General features: G+C 57.7%; 8 protein-coding genes across 8 annotated transcripts; 6 read left to right on the top strand and 2 right to left on the bottom strand.

Annotated features, from left to right (window-relative positions):
* Nucleotides 1-66: 66 nt before the first annotated feature.
* Nucleotides 67-1,398, top strand: L226DRAFT_617872 (PLP-dependent transferase; the record flags this gene model as incomplete). The annotated part of the gene is made up of 2 exons (XM_067687102.1): nt 67-372; nt 425-1,398. The coding sequence occupies 2 exons, from the start codon at nt 67-69 to the stop codon at nt 1,268-1,270; spliced, it is 1,152 nt and encodes a 383-aa protein (XP_067528329.1). The 3' UTR covers nt 1,271-1,398.
* A 1,365-nt stretch (nt 1,399-2,763) lies between these two features.
* L226DRAFT_474460 (uncharacterized protein) lies at nt 2,764-4,591 on the top strand (the record flags this gene model as incomplete). The annotated part of the gene is made up of 8 exons (XM_067676596.1): nt 2,764-3,020; nt 3,080-3,227; nt 3,283-3,422; nt 3,481-3,638; nt 3,699-3,842; nt 3,899-3,974; nt 4,025-4,457; nt 4,511-4,591. 8 exons carry the CDS (start codon nt 2,764-2,766, stop codon nt 4,589-4,591), a joined length of 1,437 nt encoding a protein of 478 aa, XP_067528328.1.
* A 2,715-nt stretch (nt 4,592-7,306) lies between these two features.
* Nucleotides 7,307-7,679, top strand: L226DRAFT_576982 (uncharacterized protein; the record flags this gene model as incomplete). The annotated part of the gene is made up of 2 exons (XM_067685485.1): nt 7,307-7,453; nt 7,497-7,679. The coding sequence occupies 2 exons, from the start codon at nt 7,307-7,309 to the stop codon at nt 7,677-7,679; spliced, it is 330 nt and encodes a 109-aa protein (XP_067528327.1).
* Nucleotides 7,680-10,414: 2,735 nt separating this feature from the next.
* Nucleotides 10,415-11,421, bottom strand: L226DRAFT_541196 (uncharacterized protein). The gene is made up of 4 exons (XM_067682032.1): nt 11,336-11,421; nt 11,178-11,270; nt 10,579-11,116; nt 10,415-10,518 (listed from the first exon to the last, which is right to left on the bottom strand). Exon 3 carries the CDS (start codon nt 11,104-11,106, stop codon nt 10,597-10,599), a length of 510 nt encoding a protein of 169 aa, XP_067528326.1. The 5' UTR covers nt 11,107-11,116; nt 11,178-11,270; nt 11,336-11,421; the 3' UTR covers nt 10,415-10,518; nt 10,579-10,596.
* A 163-nt stretch (nt 11,422-11,584) lies between these two features.
* L226DRAFT_541194 (Glucosamine/galactosamine-6-phosphate isomerase) lies at nt 11,585-12,165 on the top strand. The gene is made up of 3 exons (XM_067682031.1): nt 11,585-11,811; nt 11,868-11,953; nt 12,019-12,165. Exons 2-3 carry the CDS (start codon nt 11,875-11,877, stop codon nt 12,120-12,122), a joined length of 183 nt encoding a protein of 60 aa, XP_067528325.1. The 5' UTR covers nt 11,585-11,811; nt 11,868-11,874; the 3' UTR covers nt 12,123-12,165.
* Nucleotides 12,166-12,282: 117 nt separating this feature from the next.
* Nucleotides 12,283-12,758, bottom strand: L226DRAFT_541191 (uncharacterized protein). The gene has a single exon (XM_067682030.1). It carries the CDS (start codon nt 12,699-12,701, stop codon nt 12,372-12,374), a length of 330 nt encoding a protein of 109 aa, XP_067528324.1. The 5' UTR covers nt 12,702-12,758; the 3' UTR covers nt 12,283-12,371.
* On the top strand, nt 12,589-13,636 carry L226DRAFT_52699 (uncharacterized protein). The gene is made up of 2 exons (XM_067679085.1): nt 12,589-12,928; nt 12,980-13,636. The coding sequence occupies exons 1-2, from the start codon at nt 12,700-12,702 to the stop codon at nt 13,300-13,302; spliced, it is 552 nt and encodes a 183-aa protein (XP_067528323.1). The 5' UTR covers nt 12,589-12,699; the 3' UTR covers nt 13,303-13,636.
* On the top strand, nt 13,420-14,888 carry L226DRAFT_517824 (PLP-dependent transferase; the record flags this gene model as incomplete). Its single annotated transcript, XM_067678524.1, has 3 exons — nt 13,420-13,944; nt 14,003-14,686; nt 14,739-14,888. Coding segments are annotated over 3 exons (1,359 nt in total), but the record flags the coding sequence as incomplete, so codon positions are not given.
* Nucleotides 14,889-14,890: the final 2 nt, after the last annotated feature.

Here is a 14,890-nt window from a genome sequence, read left to right as displayed (position 1 = left end):
CTGCACCAGCAGGCGGAGGCGCTCGTCTCGCGGTTCCTCGGCGTGGAGGACGCGCTCATCAGCTCCATGGGTTTCGCCACGAACTCCAACATCATTCCCGGCCTCGTCAGCAAGGGCTGCCTCGTCATCTCCGATGAGCTCAACCACGCGTCGATTCGGTATGGCGTCCGTCTCAGCGGGGCGAACGTGCGCATGTTCAAGCACAACGACATGACGGCGCTCGAGGAGCTGCTCCGCGAGGTCATCAGCCAGGGGCAGCCGAAGACGCACCGTCCATGGAAGAAGATTCTCCTCATCGTCGAGGGACTGTTCTCCATGGAGGGCACGCTCGCTAACCTGCCGGTGATTATGGAGCTCAAGAAGAAGTACAAGGTGCGTTTGTGAGCCATAGAAGGGAAAACAATTGCTAAATGTGTCGAGGCAGTTCTACCTCTTCGTCGACGAGGCTCATTCGATTGGCGCTATGGGCCCTAACGGACGTGGCGTGACGGACTACTTTGGCATCGACCCGCGCTCGGTTGACATCCTCATGGGCACGTTCACCAAGTCGTTCGGTGCTGCTGGTGGCTACATTGCGGGCAGTAAGGCGGTCATCGACCGTCTGCGCCTCCAGGGTCACTCGTTCACGTATGCGGAGTCTATGACCCCTCCCGTCCTTACGCAGGTTATCGCGAGTATGGCCAGTATCATGGGCATCACGATGCCCACCGAGAAGCCGCACTCGTCGTCGTCTCTGGCCCTCCTCCGTTCCAGCTCAAGCGACGTGGCTTCTGCCATGTCCGAGGCTGACATTATCCCTGGTACTGCGCCGGCGTCGGCTCTTCCCTCCTGGATGCCTCTTGCCCAGCCGATGATTGACGGCTCCGACGGCCGCCTCCGCCTGAGCCGGCTCGCGTTCAACTCACGCTACCTCAACCGTGGCCTGCGCAAGCTCGGATTCATCACGTACGGTTCGGACGACTCCCCGGTCGTGCCTCTCCTGCTCTTCAACCCTGGCAAGATGGCAGTCTTCAGTCGGATGATGCGCACCCGCCAGACTCCCATCGTCATCGTCGTCGTCGCTTACCCTGCTACTCCTCTCGTCACGTCCCGTGTCCGGTTCTGTCTCTCGGCCGCGCACACGAAGGAGGACATCGACATGGTGCTCCGCGCATGCGATGAGATTGGCGATTATCTGGACCTCAAGCAGGGCCCTGGCGAGCGGTGGCCAGTCGAGGAGGTTATCAGCCGGGCGGTTGAGATTGTCCGCGCGCCCGAGATGGCGTGTTAATGGCATCGATCTGCTCTCCCTTCGGTGCTGCTTGTCTTGGCCTATGTCCTTCATGCGCCTGTGCTATTGCCCTCACTTGCATATTTACGTGTAGATATACCCTATTGTTCGCGGCTATTTGAGTGACGTTCCAACTTGATGACGATGTTGAAACGACGTGTGTAATATACAGACGATGCGGAACGTGGCGCAGACTAAAGATAATGACGAATAGACCTTCGAATTCTCGTGCTTCGAATCTTATGCGGTCGGATCGTTGGTGTGCCGTTGGTTCGCGCGAGACCTTTCTACGATATTGGGCTCCCTCTGTAGGCTGCGCGAGGGTTGCCGCAGTTCACGTTCGCCAGTGTGGGTGGTATTGTGTATAATAATTCCAGAGACACGGACCCTGCAGCATGTTGCAAGTTGCCTTTGCAACAGGTCGCACGTTGCAGGTGCCCTTTGCAACATGTTGCACATCGCATTCAAGGCGGTATGCAATGGATGCGATGGGTGTACAGGTTGGATAAACTCGAGGACCTGCATGAGCGGGCGACGAGAGATATGACAGCGAGTCTGTGTGGGGTTCACTGAAACGTCATAATAAGCCTGCTTAAGCTTAGCTAGTAAGTATCGGACTTAAGACTAGGTCTGGTCGGACATTGTACTGATAAATATTTACTCGGATTGTGGCTTACTGGAATTACATCAAACTCCGATAACAGTATAGACTAACATTGGCTTGGACTCCGATCGTAACACTCAATCAGTACAGAGGCTTGAACCTGATACTTCCTCCGGACCGCCTGCGAAACACAGAACCTGTATCTAGTGGTCGACCTGCGACGTAGTCACAAACCTGCCGTTCGAACACAGGCCAACATGTCAGACCATGCTCTCTTGCGGAGCACATGGCGCGCCTTCCCCTGCTCTTCATTGAAATCTGTTGCACGTATGTATGTTCTTACTCAACCTGTCGCGCCTTGGTTTTCACACACTATAATTGCCATACGCCAGCCGCTCTGCAGCCGCCTGAGTGCCACTACATAGCTGCCACTCTCTTCGTGCTTTGCCCCCAATACCTCTCCGATAGCGACACTTGCGACAAGTCATGGTTGACATGACCAGCAGGCCGATGCCTGCGACGCCTCAAGAGCAAGCAGACATCGAGACTCTGAGCTTGAACGACGTGGATGTTGATACGACATGTGTAATATACAGACGATGCGGGTCGCGCGGCGCAGACTAAAGATGATGATGAATAGACATTCATATTCTCCTGCCTTGAACTTTGGTTATGGTCCTTGGTTCGCGCGAGTGTTAACAATGTTCGGTGGGATGGTGTAGCAGCGCGCGGTTCTCACGCCGCGCGCGAGACGGCGAACACAGTGCTGCAGTTGTGCTGCAGTGCCATTTATCTTTGCTTCGGTGCCACTCTCTTCGTGCTTGACCCACAACACTCTTTACCCGCAACACTTCCCCGATACTGACATTCACAAAACGCCATGGTTGATATGACAAGCAGGCCGATGCCTGCGACACCTCAAGAGCAGGCAGACATCGAGACTCTGAGCGCGATGATGGGAGGAAACCTCGACGAGCACCATGCCCTCCTCCTCCTCCGGAAGCACAACAACAACCTCGAGAAGGCAGCGTCGGCTCTGCTGGAAGGAGATACGGGCGCGGATGATCCCATGTACGCGGACCTGCCTGGCCTCGAGCCCATAAACGCACCGGTCATTGGTCCTGGGCCGCGCACCCCGCCTCGTGAGTACATCGCCAAAAGACTTCAATCGTGCGCGCTGGTTGTGACTGGATGTCAGCTTCCAGACCGGAGGGGGGTGTGATTGACCTCACGAAGGACGACGATGATGAGCTTGCGCGCGCGTTGCGGGCTTCGTTATTTGACCAGGGCACCACACACTTTGGACCGAGCGATAGGGCCCCGAACCCGAGCTGGGCGATGGTACCATCCAACGTGCGTAGCTGAGGCTCTCTTCACCAGGTGCGACAGATTGCTGAGCGGATCGCAGGTCGAAGCGAATGCTCCAAGCGGGATGTCGCAGGACGACCAGGCGATGAGCCAGGCTATCGAGGCGAGCTTGTCGTACAACATCCCCGAAGACATCTACCACGAGCTTCCGTTGGAGGAGAGGGTACGCGAGGGAGACACGTACGCGCTCCTACAGCGATGTGCGACCGTGTACTGACTTGTCGCTCTTTTGCCGCAGGCCTGTTGCACTCCGACCTACCCTCCCGGGCGAAGCCTACGCTGCGCTCATCTTACACAGTCTGTACTTCGTCCCGCAGTTCAAGCACACCATCGCGCAATGGCTACCGCTACCAGAGCCCGGGACCTATGAGATGGAGCCACCGAGGAGTGGCCCAGGTGTGTGATGGCTAACTGCACCCACTGGCATGCATAGGCTAACCACAGCACCCGCTGCAGCACACCAGGCATGGACCATTTTGGAAATGTACACGAACATGGACCTCGCAAGGATGTCGGAGCTGAACGTCGACGCTTCCCTGAGGGCTTTCTCGACCGAGCCGTGGGGTGGTCCTGCAGAGCGGCCAGGCGATGTATCCGCTCGTAAGCACATATCACTCTTCAGTCTACTCCAGGCGGTCTGATTAACACCGCGCTAGGGTTCTATGGGAGGCTCGTGTATGCGATCGAGAACGTCCTCAAGTATAACAACATCAATAACCCAGAACGGAAGCAGTGGAGGTAATTGTATACGTTCCCGTCTTCACACGCATGATTCTTACCAGCCGCAGACTCATGGAACTCCAGTACGGGGAGCATGGTGCGGAACCAGACGACCTCAGTACACACAACCTCAGCGTCGTGCGGGTGAATGTCGGCTCCTCGCCCGACTCGAACGACCTCCTCTCTGCCCTTGCCGCCGAGTTCGCGCCCCCGGACACGCTGAAGAACAAAGCGCCTATGCGGCGCCATGTCATCTTCGAGCCCTCGGAGGTGATTGCCTTCGAGCTCGTCCGCGACTCGGCGCCGCCGTCGTACGACGCAGCCATTGGGCGCAAGAACGAACGCTCGACATTCAGGTACCCGAAGAGCCTGTATCTGGACCAGTTCATGCGCGACTCGTACGAGCTCGCGAACCAGAAGAGGATGACACAGCGCGGGCTGCTCGATGGTATCAAGGACCTCGAGGCGCGGAAGCAAAAGTTGCTGCACTTCAACGTAGGTCGTGTGTGTCGCTTCTTTTGCTGTTGCTCACGTTTCTGCCGTCGTAGGACAAGGGCACACTCCGAGTCGCCGACCTACAGTCGAGCTTGTACTACTACGAGACCCAACGGCCGCCGCGTCCCTCTTAGCACAGCGCACATCCGCACCCGGACAACGACTCAACGTGCAAACAGAGTCGCCACGGGTGGAGCAGTCATCAAGAAACTGCGGGCGAACGTCGAATACAAAGGACGCACCTGGGTAACACTCGCACCGACAGCGTGAGTCCTCCCTTTCCGCTCTCTTCTCCAGCTTGCATGCAGAGAGATCCCGATGCACGCGTCGGGTCTCCGACTAACCTGCCTCGCAGACATGAGCGACACAGCGGTTCTGGTCAGTGAACCCGCTCCCGACATGAAATGAATGACTGACCATCATCCCGACGCACGTCGCCGCGTAGAGGTTGCAAATCCGGTCCAGGAAGAAGACGGTCAGAAGATCCACGGAGGACTACGGTTGGCGATCATGAAACAGGTGCGTACCTCGCATTTCCTTTCTGCAAGCGCGAGCAGCGCCTCCCGCATCCGTCATGGTAGCAGTCCCGACGTTGCGAGCACGGTAAGCTGCGGTCCGACCCGGGAGAACAGCTGGACGGGCGAGGACGCCACATCCGCCCAAAGCTCTCCCTCCCTTACATCGCTCTCGACGGAGGAGCTCATGCCGCGGAACCCATCTTTCCTGCCCGTGGTCGGTGCGAACCCACACACGAGCATGACCAGTGTCGGTCCTATGGCGTGCAACGACAACGCGACTTTGACAAGCGGAGCTATTCAGAGCTGCTGCCACGGTGAGGGACGTGCGGGAAGACTGTGCAGGTCAGTACATACCATTTGACGTCGTCCACGCAGTACTTGCATCCAACGACAGTCGTCATGGACCACTCCCCACACACGTCGGCGCCCAGACGTTGAGATCGACCTGGCCGTCCAGGTCCTCATGGCTGACGAGCAGCGCACAGTCCTGCGCATCGCATCCGTTAGCGAATACGGTCCGGGAAGATGAAGGTGAGAGGACCCACGGACGAAGCGGCTGACACAGCGAACGGCGAACACCACGGGCTGCGTACTAGGGCGCGAGTTCAAGACTGAACGGTCGAAGGTGTCAGCACGTATGGGAGTGACGGTAGGTTAGAAGCAGGAAACACAGCAGAGCACCACGCCGAGTGGGTGAGTACGCACCGCTCGAGCCCGTCTGCTGTCTACTTATCTATACCTTCACGCTCGGAACTCTGCGGATTCAAACCGTCCGACTGTCGGGGAACATGGTCAGCAGCTTCCATCAGGCCAAGGACCGGTAGCGTACGCTTCAACTCCTCGCGTGCATACCCCAAAGCTTAGCTTCGTCATGGGATAAACCACTCCGCCTGCGCGGAATTGTCCCGCTCGGCTGCCGGCAGCGCAAGCGTACGCGGAAGCGACAGCCCGCTCAATTATGCTGGTTAATTGGCGGTCTCGGAGGGCTCGCGGGCTCGTTCAATCGAGCGTACCGTGATGGACAGGTGATGTCTTGGTGAGTGCCCGACCCTCGCTGCCATTTTACTGGACAGTCTCTTTGACTGTCTCTGCGCGGACGATTGCATGACCGTCATGTGTACGGAGGAACTGCAAATATATTTCATTCATCCATGAACTTTGAGCTCGCGGACATGATGTGTGGTGCAGCCAGAGCGATGCGAACGGAACCGTGGCTAGTTCAGGTACAGGATATGCGTCGGCTCCGAAATATGGGTGACGGTAAGTGTTCAAACATGTTTCACTTGCTTCTACTCTCTCACGAGCATTCCATAGCTTCTGCAGACCATAGGACATCCAGGAATTGAATTGCGCTCGCAGCGCATGGCCTGGTAAGAACAGGCTGTTGAGTGTGCTAGGAATGAGTTGTAGCAGCAAGGACACCCCTCACCGGCCATCCGTTAACTGGTAACCGTGTCGGCTCTTGTGGAGCCAAAGAGATTATGCAGACGGCGGACAGGGTCACCGTGCGACTTACCCCGGTCCGCTGGAAATAGCCTACGCGACACCTCTAGCATACTGTGAGTCCAGAATTATTCAGGGCGGGTCTGCCGGAACTCGGAGCGATGACGAAGCACTGACCCTTGGAATTCTTCGTAGATGACATCCTTCCTATGCGTGGTGGCACTTCGGCTGGCTTAACCACCTACGCGGCGGTTCCGTGTACTTGGTGCGCTCAACCATCCGGAGCCCGACAATGTCACGACTCACTCACGATCAGCTCGCTGTGAGAAGCTGCCAGGGAACGAGGGCATGCATCGGCTTTAACCCATTAGCCAACTCAGATCGAAGATGGTGAGCATGGCATCTCAGACTCTCCGCAATGGCATACTGACCGCTTGCTATGGCGACTCGAAATCCTTGGTCGCAATGTCACTGTGTGTATGGGACCGGACCTTGCATAGCGCTTGAAACTAGAGTTAGTATTCTGACAAGAACCCTGGCGAGGTTACTGCAAAGCTCTCGGCCTCCACGGTGCGTGCACACCCCGGTCCCAAGGAACCCATCTGGACTTTACGTTTTCTCGGTGCGAGCTCATGCGACGGCTCCGAGCTGTCGGTTTCAGGTGAGTTTTTCAAATCATCTCGATTACGTGCCACCGAGTCCTAACAGCAGATCCCCGAGACACAGATACCGGTAACTCCAATGTACGAAATGCTTCGCCGGCATAGCATCGTTCTGCGCGATCAGGGACAGCTCTCACCTTGAACGTTAGGTATGCTGTATTCCAGTAGTTCAGCTCGACGAATCTCGAAAGTCAAGGTGAAACTCAGTCTGGTGAGGGGAGTGAGCATGGCCGGTCTCTCATACACACTCGTTTCCACCTACGAGCAGGCGAATACAGCTGAATACTTCTGCATTTCGAAAGGCATACTCTCGATTGGGAGCTATCCCCTGTTGGACACCATCTACCTCTTCGATATCCTAGCCCTCTGCGGCGTACACAACTCCTTCCTCAGTCCCCTCCACTAACATTAGTAAGCTCGTCTGGGACAGACGCAGTGACTTCGAGCTCGTGCTCATATACGACGTCACCATTGAGGGCATGCTCGACATACAGCTTGCAGAAGTCATGCAGCGCCCTACGTGCCTGAACACCCACTCCCTCACCTACTTTGTCAAGTCCAAAGGGATGAAGGACCTAGAACAACGCTCGCCTCCTTGACGGCATCCACCGTCTGATGGGTCTCGATTCCTGCGCAGCGAACCTGCAGGTCATCGACGCCCTCGGGGGCCAGGGGCAAAGACCGTAAGCATCAAAGCTGTCACCTGGAACTGACCTCTCATGCCACATGCAGCTGCAGTGACCAACCTTCGCCGAACGGACAGAGGCAGCATGTGGCTGCACTGCCCTCTCCCGCCATGCTCCTCAACTAAGGTTGGCTTCATGCACGGGCGACCACTGCCACGTGCGTGAGCGTTACAAACCGTGACATTCGCCTTGTAAAATTAACTTGATCTCTACAGCTCCCTGTATCGAAAAAGCGTCCGCGCCACGTTGTAGAGATAGTCAATACAAACAGATTGGCGCGAGCCAATTTTTGGTTTGTGGCCCCTGCAGAGATGAGTTAGTTTTTGGAGAGTTGCGGAAGAGACAAGTGAGCGCCAAAGTCTCCTTTTGGTAATGACACGCAAATGCAATCAGAAATACCCAGCGCGGCGCCTTCAGACTCTGCCCTCGTCGTCGCGACCACTGTGCAAGAGCCCGGCCGGTTCCCTGCTGGGCGGTGGCCTCCCGGGTGGTTGCCATGCCTCCCAGGAAAGAAGAGCTACACTCTAATCCTTTACTTCTTCATAAACCACACCGCTGCCTCGAACCTAGTGCTACTTACCACTTACCTGCTACTAGTACATACTGACTCTCGTCCTGTCGCCATCATCCTTTGCTCTCATAATCTCAGTATAATGTACTCAGCAATATATTACATACATTATATACCCAATGAGTATGATCTATGCCTCCTCACCTTCGACGGAAGAGCCAAGACAACGCGCGCAGGCCTTCTCGCAGTCACCATGAGCGCTAGACAGGGACCTCTTTAGGAAAAAGTAACGGCCGAGTCACTGGCTGTCACGCATCAGTCACCACACGTGGCAGTGGTCGCCCGTGCATGAAGCCAACCTTATGTCGCACACAACATCCGGCTCATCTCCCGCGTCACCGACGTCCTTCTACTGCGCATCGGCATGGAGCAGTTGAGCTTGAGAGCCGGACAAGGTCCCAGCCATTTGGCTTTACTGTTAGCCTATGCGACGGCTCGACCCGTTCCTGGTTTAGGTGAGTACGTCCCAATGCTCTGAACCGCACCGGTAACCTGGAATGGTGCTGAGAGCTCTTACAGCCTGCCGAGCGCAATTTACGGCATGATTTTGAGTTCAGCAACATGCTCCCGGGGCACGCGGAGCAGGAGCAAATCGAGGAACGGTTTGAAGATCGTTCCTAGTTCCTGCACAGAGCGATTCCATCTCACTGGTGGGATATCCGCAGAGCCGCTCTTGACATACCACCGCTTCAGCGTCCCCATGTGTCGTAGTTATCTGCCCGCCGCGTATCTGAGTCCCACAACCTGCTGCATGTCTACCCAAGCCAGACTACTCGGATCCTCGCAAGAGCGTCCGGAATATCTTGACCGCCATTCTCGGTATGCGCTCCGAGAGACTGGTACCGTGTAGCCGAGGTTAACTGCTTCTGTTTCAGCTCGACCGGGGTGCACGCATAGTCGGGGAACAGGCTTCTGGGACCAAGTCGTAAGTACAAGTTCGGTACGGTATCATCCTTGTCAGCTGACCACCCGCAATTCCGTCGTTGGCGGTCGGACCGCCAAGCAGGTGCGTGATTTTCTCGACACGGCTGACTTCCCAGAGCTGTATTTCACTCGGGCTACCGAGGAGCGGCTTTGCATCGCAAGACTCACCTCCGGTGGGATCCTCAAGCTGCCGAGTATTCTGAGCCCCGAGCCTATCCCCGGTGTTCCTAACTTCGGCCAAAGCGACATCGGACGGCGACGTGTGCTGCATGACCAGGGCGGGAATTTGATCCCGTCTCGATATGTTCGCGACGGCAAAGGTAATCGAGGAAGAGCCAAAGGTTACGCTGACACGCACTCGCGAGACACGGCACCTCTTCCGAGGCTTTTAAATTCTTGCGGGCACCTGCGGTCGTACGAGACAGGCTGGCGGGATGGAGGTTTGCGTCTGACGTTCAGCACTCGAGGTTCGCAGATTGCGAGCCTCCGACGATCTCCGAGTTCAGAGACGAGTAGCATAGCCTTCATATTCTCATATCGTAGCCTTTGTAATTCAGTGTTCTCCGCCATCTCGCTTGTGTCACTTTATTGCTGTGGGATCCTCGCGCACGCACCGTAATTCCGGAAAGCGTGATCATTAAACTACGTCAACGTAGCGAGGTACGTACATCTGCGATACGCGAATCAACTACCGCACCCGATAGTCTGGGTGGTACGTACCACTCTCCTGGAGCAGCGTCGAACCATGCTCGCCGCCTCTCTACTCTTCCCCCTTCCCATCCGCTGTCCACCGCCTCCATCCGTCCGCTCTCCATCCGTCGGCCGTCTCGTCTTCCCGCCCCGCCGCTGCGCCGTCTCCTCAGCCGCACTCACCTCAGCTGCGCGTCGGCAGGTCCTCGATGGTGTCGGCGTGGACTGTGCGTCCTGACGTGCTGTCTCGTCGTCCCGGTCGTACGTACCTGCACTCGGGCGGGGACTTACTGACGTGTCGCACTTGACTCCAGAGTTGCAATGCAGGTCGGCTTCCAGCCCGTGCGGCGAGCTTGAAGCTGTCGGCCGTGACGCTGTTCGCGAGCTGGGTCCTGCGATGGCAGACACAAGGTGAGTTCTCGAGTATAGTATACTGACTCACCGCTGACCACCGTCTCCTGCCCTCCTGTTGACGCTGCGCTCGCCGTGGACGCAATACGCGAGTCGCCACGCCGCCAAGATTTCGGAGCCCAGCAGTTACGACGAGACGTCCGGCCTTCTGTCTGGGTGAGTTCTCCGGGTCGTCGGTACACGGGATACTCACCGACATGTCCCGGTCTCGTTCAGAACCTCGGCCGCCTGCGCTCACACCGTCGACAGCCGCGTCGTCGAAGGCGTCTCCGCCTGGCTGACGTTCGACACACGCGACTTGCGTGGCTTCCGTGCAGGGGTCGGCAGCGCAGGTACGAGGTGCGAGGTGGTCCCTTTATTCTTTCTTCTTCCTGTCTCGGGCTCCGCATCGTCAGACTCGTCATCGTGAAAGACGAGCGAGCCCGGGCCTTGCGAGCCGTCACCGTGCAGACGGAGCTGATTCGGGTTCAGGTTCGACTTCCTGCAGCGGCGGGCAGCGATGGAGGGCGTGCTGAATGCCCGGAAGGCGACGCACGAGTGCGCTTGCTCGCCGTTGTCGCCGAGATCAGCCTCGTCGTCCCCCGGAAGGAATGCTCCAGGCGGCAGCATCGCCTCCGTCTCCGTTTGCACGCCTCCGCCAGTGCCGTGTGCGTTCCTGAGGAGCGAGCTCCGGACTCCAAGCGCGGCGAGAGATCCGGGAAACTTGTGCAAGCCGCCGGTGGCAGATCGTTTGCGCGTGGCCATGGACTAGCAGGTACGTCTTGATTCGGTACAGCCCGCGCAGCTGCCTGTTGACGCCGTCTGTGTGCTTGCAGATCGTCAGTTCGGAGGGGCGCACGAGGGCCTTGCGTTGGCCGGTGACGACGACGACGACCTCGCGCGAGTCAAGGACGGTTGCGACCCCGACCGTGAGCATCGTTTACTCACGAGAGTTTGCCTTCCTCGACAAGCCTGATGAGGTGCTTGTACGTAGGGATGGGTGACGTCGCAAGCCGGACGTTCGGTCGCCGCACTCACCTAAATTCTGTACGCACCTGTTAGAATCTGTGGGAGAGACTGTATGTACGTCTTTTGGCGTTGTGCTTGCAATGCAGACGTCTCTTTCGCCGGCTCCAGGGCTGGGGAAGAAGAGGGTGGATAAGATCCTGACGGCAGATGAAAACGAGAAGGTGCGTATTTGTACGACGTCGTTTATATATCGCCCGTCTGACAGAAGGTATAGATTGGTGCTGCCCACAAGAACTTCATTGCTACGCAGTACGCCAATACCGTTCGGGATACCGCTGCGAAGATTCGTGAGGATCCACTTCATTGTAAGCCACCGGCACGCATCGACCTTGACGTCCTCGAGTCCCGGAGCGAAACTCACCTGACAATAGCGGCACGTACTAACGCGTATCAGAGCTTCGTTCCGGCGACGCGAATGGGCGCGACGTGATTCATATTCAGGTGCGCTGACCTCCTGCGGACGCACTGCACATAGATAGCTTAAAAGATGTCGTCAGGTTCAACATGGACGAGTACGTTGGCCTTCCAGACGACCACCCCGAGTCATACGACACCTTCATGTTCCGCGAGTTCTTCTGGCATAGTGCGTATCGCTTGCCAGCCGATCAGGGTACCGTTATGCTGACCGGGGCCCTCATGCGCATGCAGTCGAGATTCCGCCTTCACAAGTGAACATCCTCAACGCAAACGCGAAGAACCTGATTGAGGAATGCAAGTCGTACGAAGAGAAAAAACAAGCACGGCAGCATTGAGCTCTTCCTCGGTGGTATTGGCGAGGACGGGCACATCGCCTTCAACGAGCCCGGTGAAACTCCTCCCAGCTACGCGCCATTCCACCTTGTGCTGACCCCTTGTCTAGGATCCTCACCGGCTTCGCGCACACGTGTCAAGACGCTCGCATACGACACCATCCTCGCGCACGCCCGCCTCTTCAACAATGACATCGCCGCCGTCCCGCGCCCTCGACGGTGCGCTGACCTCCCGACGCGTTCTTACAGGATCTACCTCCACGCCCCATCCCTCGAGACCCAGAACCCGGCAGCCAGTAGCCCTGAATCGCTGAGAAAGAACGTACCTTTTTCCCGCGTACCCAGCACGCTTCTCCATCGCGCCTCTCCGTGTGCTCGAGTGCGGCTGTATGTCGTGTAGAAGCCTTTCCGTGTGTCGTCCAGCAGTCCAGAGCGAACAGAGCACGAGTCAAGCAGAAAATGGGCCTCAGAAGAGCGCGTTTGAGGAGAGCAGACGTTGAGACCGAGGGAGGTAGTGGTAGCAGAGGAAGAGGCGAAGGCCGGCGGCGCGGCTCGCCAAGTCGTGTTAAGCGCCCGAGCCATGGAAGCGGACTCGGTGGTTTGCTGCTTGTTCTCGTACTTCGACTTGTCTGTACTGTACTATACACGCGAGAATCTCATTGATATATGCTTTTCTGCTCGACGCTGGTACTACCTGGCTCTCGACTGCGCTGCTCGTGAACGCGTCCGCATCAAGTCTCGCTCTCCCAGTCACCAGTGCAGCCGGAGGACGCAAGACTTGGAAGAACGCCCCCGCTGCCGGATACGATGCAGGTAGTGCTCTCAGATTCCTGCGGACCTCTCTGACAGTCTCGCTGCAGGGCGGCAGGGCGTACAGTGCAGGGAACGCGTCCTGGTGTTCTATAGCCATCCCAAGGTGTCCCAGATTTCTACAGTCTTCCTAAGGTGCACAGAGGCAACTGATCGATCTGGAGGATCTCTCCCCGGCAAACACCCCGCCTGCCCCGCCGACGCCACGTCCCCGCCTTCTCGAACTCGGTCGGTGCGCCGTCCGTCCTCGCTCTGCAGCGTTTCTCCGCCCAGAGCGTACTCTTCCGTCTCGCTCCGTTGCTCTCCGTATCAACTCCGTGTAACGTTGGCGAATGTCGTCCACTGTCAGACTCCGTCGGTCCAGAATATCTAATAGTAATTCGCGCGTTGCCCTCGACCTCGGACGTACCCCACCCGCCCCTGTTGCTCTTCGCTGCTCCCATCGTCTTCGTCGTCGTCGGGCACGTTGAGCACGTCGAGAACGCCCAACATGCCCTCAAGGCCGTCCCCCATCGCGTTCCAGTCGGCATCGCCGACGCAATCCATGTTCAAGAAAAAGTCGGCATCTGGGTTGTCAACCGCGGCGTCCTACCTCAACGCGGTTTCGGCAGCCGACGCTCGCGCACGGACGCGCAGTTCGGCCGCTTCATCGACAGCGTCGACGCCGGCCCTCTCCATGTCCTCGTCGGCAACCTCGAGCTCGGAGGACACCGTTCTCGACGAGAGGGAGGATTTCACGGACGGCCTGTCGTATCCCCGTACCCCTCCGACGTCCTCGCAGGTGTTCACGACGGTGCACTCCGAGTTTGGGCACTGCGCGAACGACGACTACAGGTACACGTCACGGCACAGGGCGGGTACCCCATACAAGAGCTACCCCGAGCAAGACCCGCCGTACTACATCCTCCTCACCACGTACATTAGCTACATCCTCGTAATCTGTCTCGGTCATCTTCGCGACTTCGTTGGCAAGCGGTTCCGGGCGGCGAACTACAGGCACTTGCTGCCGTGGAACGTGAGTAGCTTCCCCTGCGTCTTCATCATGCTACGTGTCGAGCGCATTCGTGTTTCAGGGGTATGCCGCGCTCAACTCGGACTTCGACTCGTTCTACACGCGTCGCCTCAAGCTGCGGATCGATGACTGCTTCTCCCACCCCGTCACTGGCGTCCCCGGACGTACCATCATGCTCCTCGACCGGTACTCGCCCGACTACAACAAGACGATGGTCCCCACCGGCACCCGCACGCGTGCGCTCAACATCTCGTCGTACAACTACCTCGGCTTTGCTCAGGGCAACGGCCCGTGCGCTGATGCCGTGGAGACGAGCATCGAGCGGTATGGTGTTTCCGCTGGCGGCTCCCGCCTTGAGTGCGGGACCCTTGATCTGCACCAGCAGGCGGAGGCGCTCGTCTCGCGGTTCCTCGGCGTGGAGGACGCGCTCATCAGCTCCATGGGTTTCGCCACGAACTCCAACATCATTCCCGGCCTCGTCAGCAAGGGCTGCCTCGTCATCTCCGATGAGCTCAACCACGCGTCGATTCGGTATGGCGTCCGTCTCAGCGGGGCGAACGTGCGCATGTTCAAGCACAACGACATGACGGCGCTCGAGGAGCTGCTCCGCGAGGTCATCAGCCAGGGGCAGCCGAAGACGCACCGTCCATGGAAGAAGATTCTCCTCATCGTCGAGGGACTGTTCTCCATGGAGGGCACGCTCGCTAACCTGCCGGTGATTATGGAGCTCAAGAAGAAGTACAAGGTGCGTTTGTGAGCCATAGAAGGGAAAACAATTGCTAAATGTGTCGAGGCAGTTCTACCTCTTCGTCGACGAGGCTCATTCGATTGGCGCTATGGGCCCTAACGGACGTGGCGTGACGGACTACTTTGGCATCGACCCGCGCTCGGTTGACATCCTCATGGGCACGTTCACCAAGTCGTTCGGTGCTGCTGGTGGCTACATTGC

This window comes from Lentinus tigrinus, assembly GCF_003813185.1.
Source record: "Lentinus tigrinus ALCF2SS1-7 unplaced genomic scaffold L226scaffold_100, whole genome shotgun sequence".
NCBI classification, from domain to species: Eukaryota; Fungi; Basidiomycota; class Agaricomycetes; order Polyporales; family Polyporaceae; genus Lentinus; species Lentinus tigrinus.
This window is presented reverse-complemented; position numbering and strand designations above follow the sequence as displayed.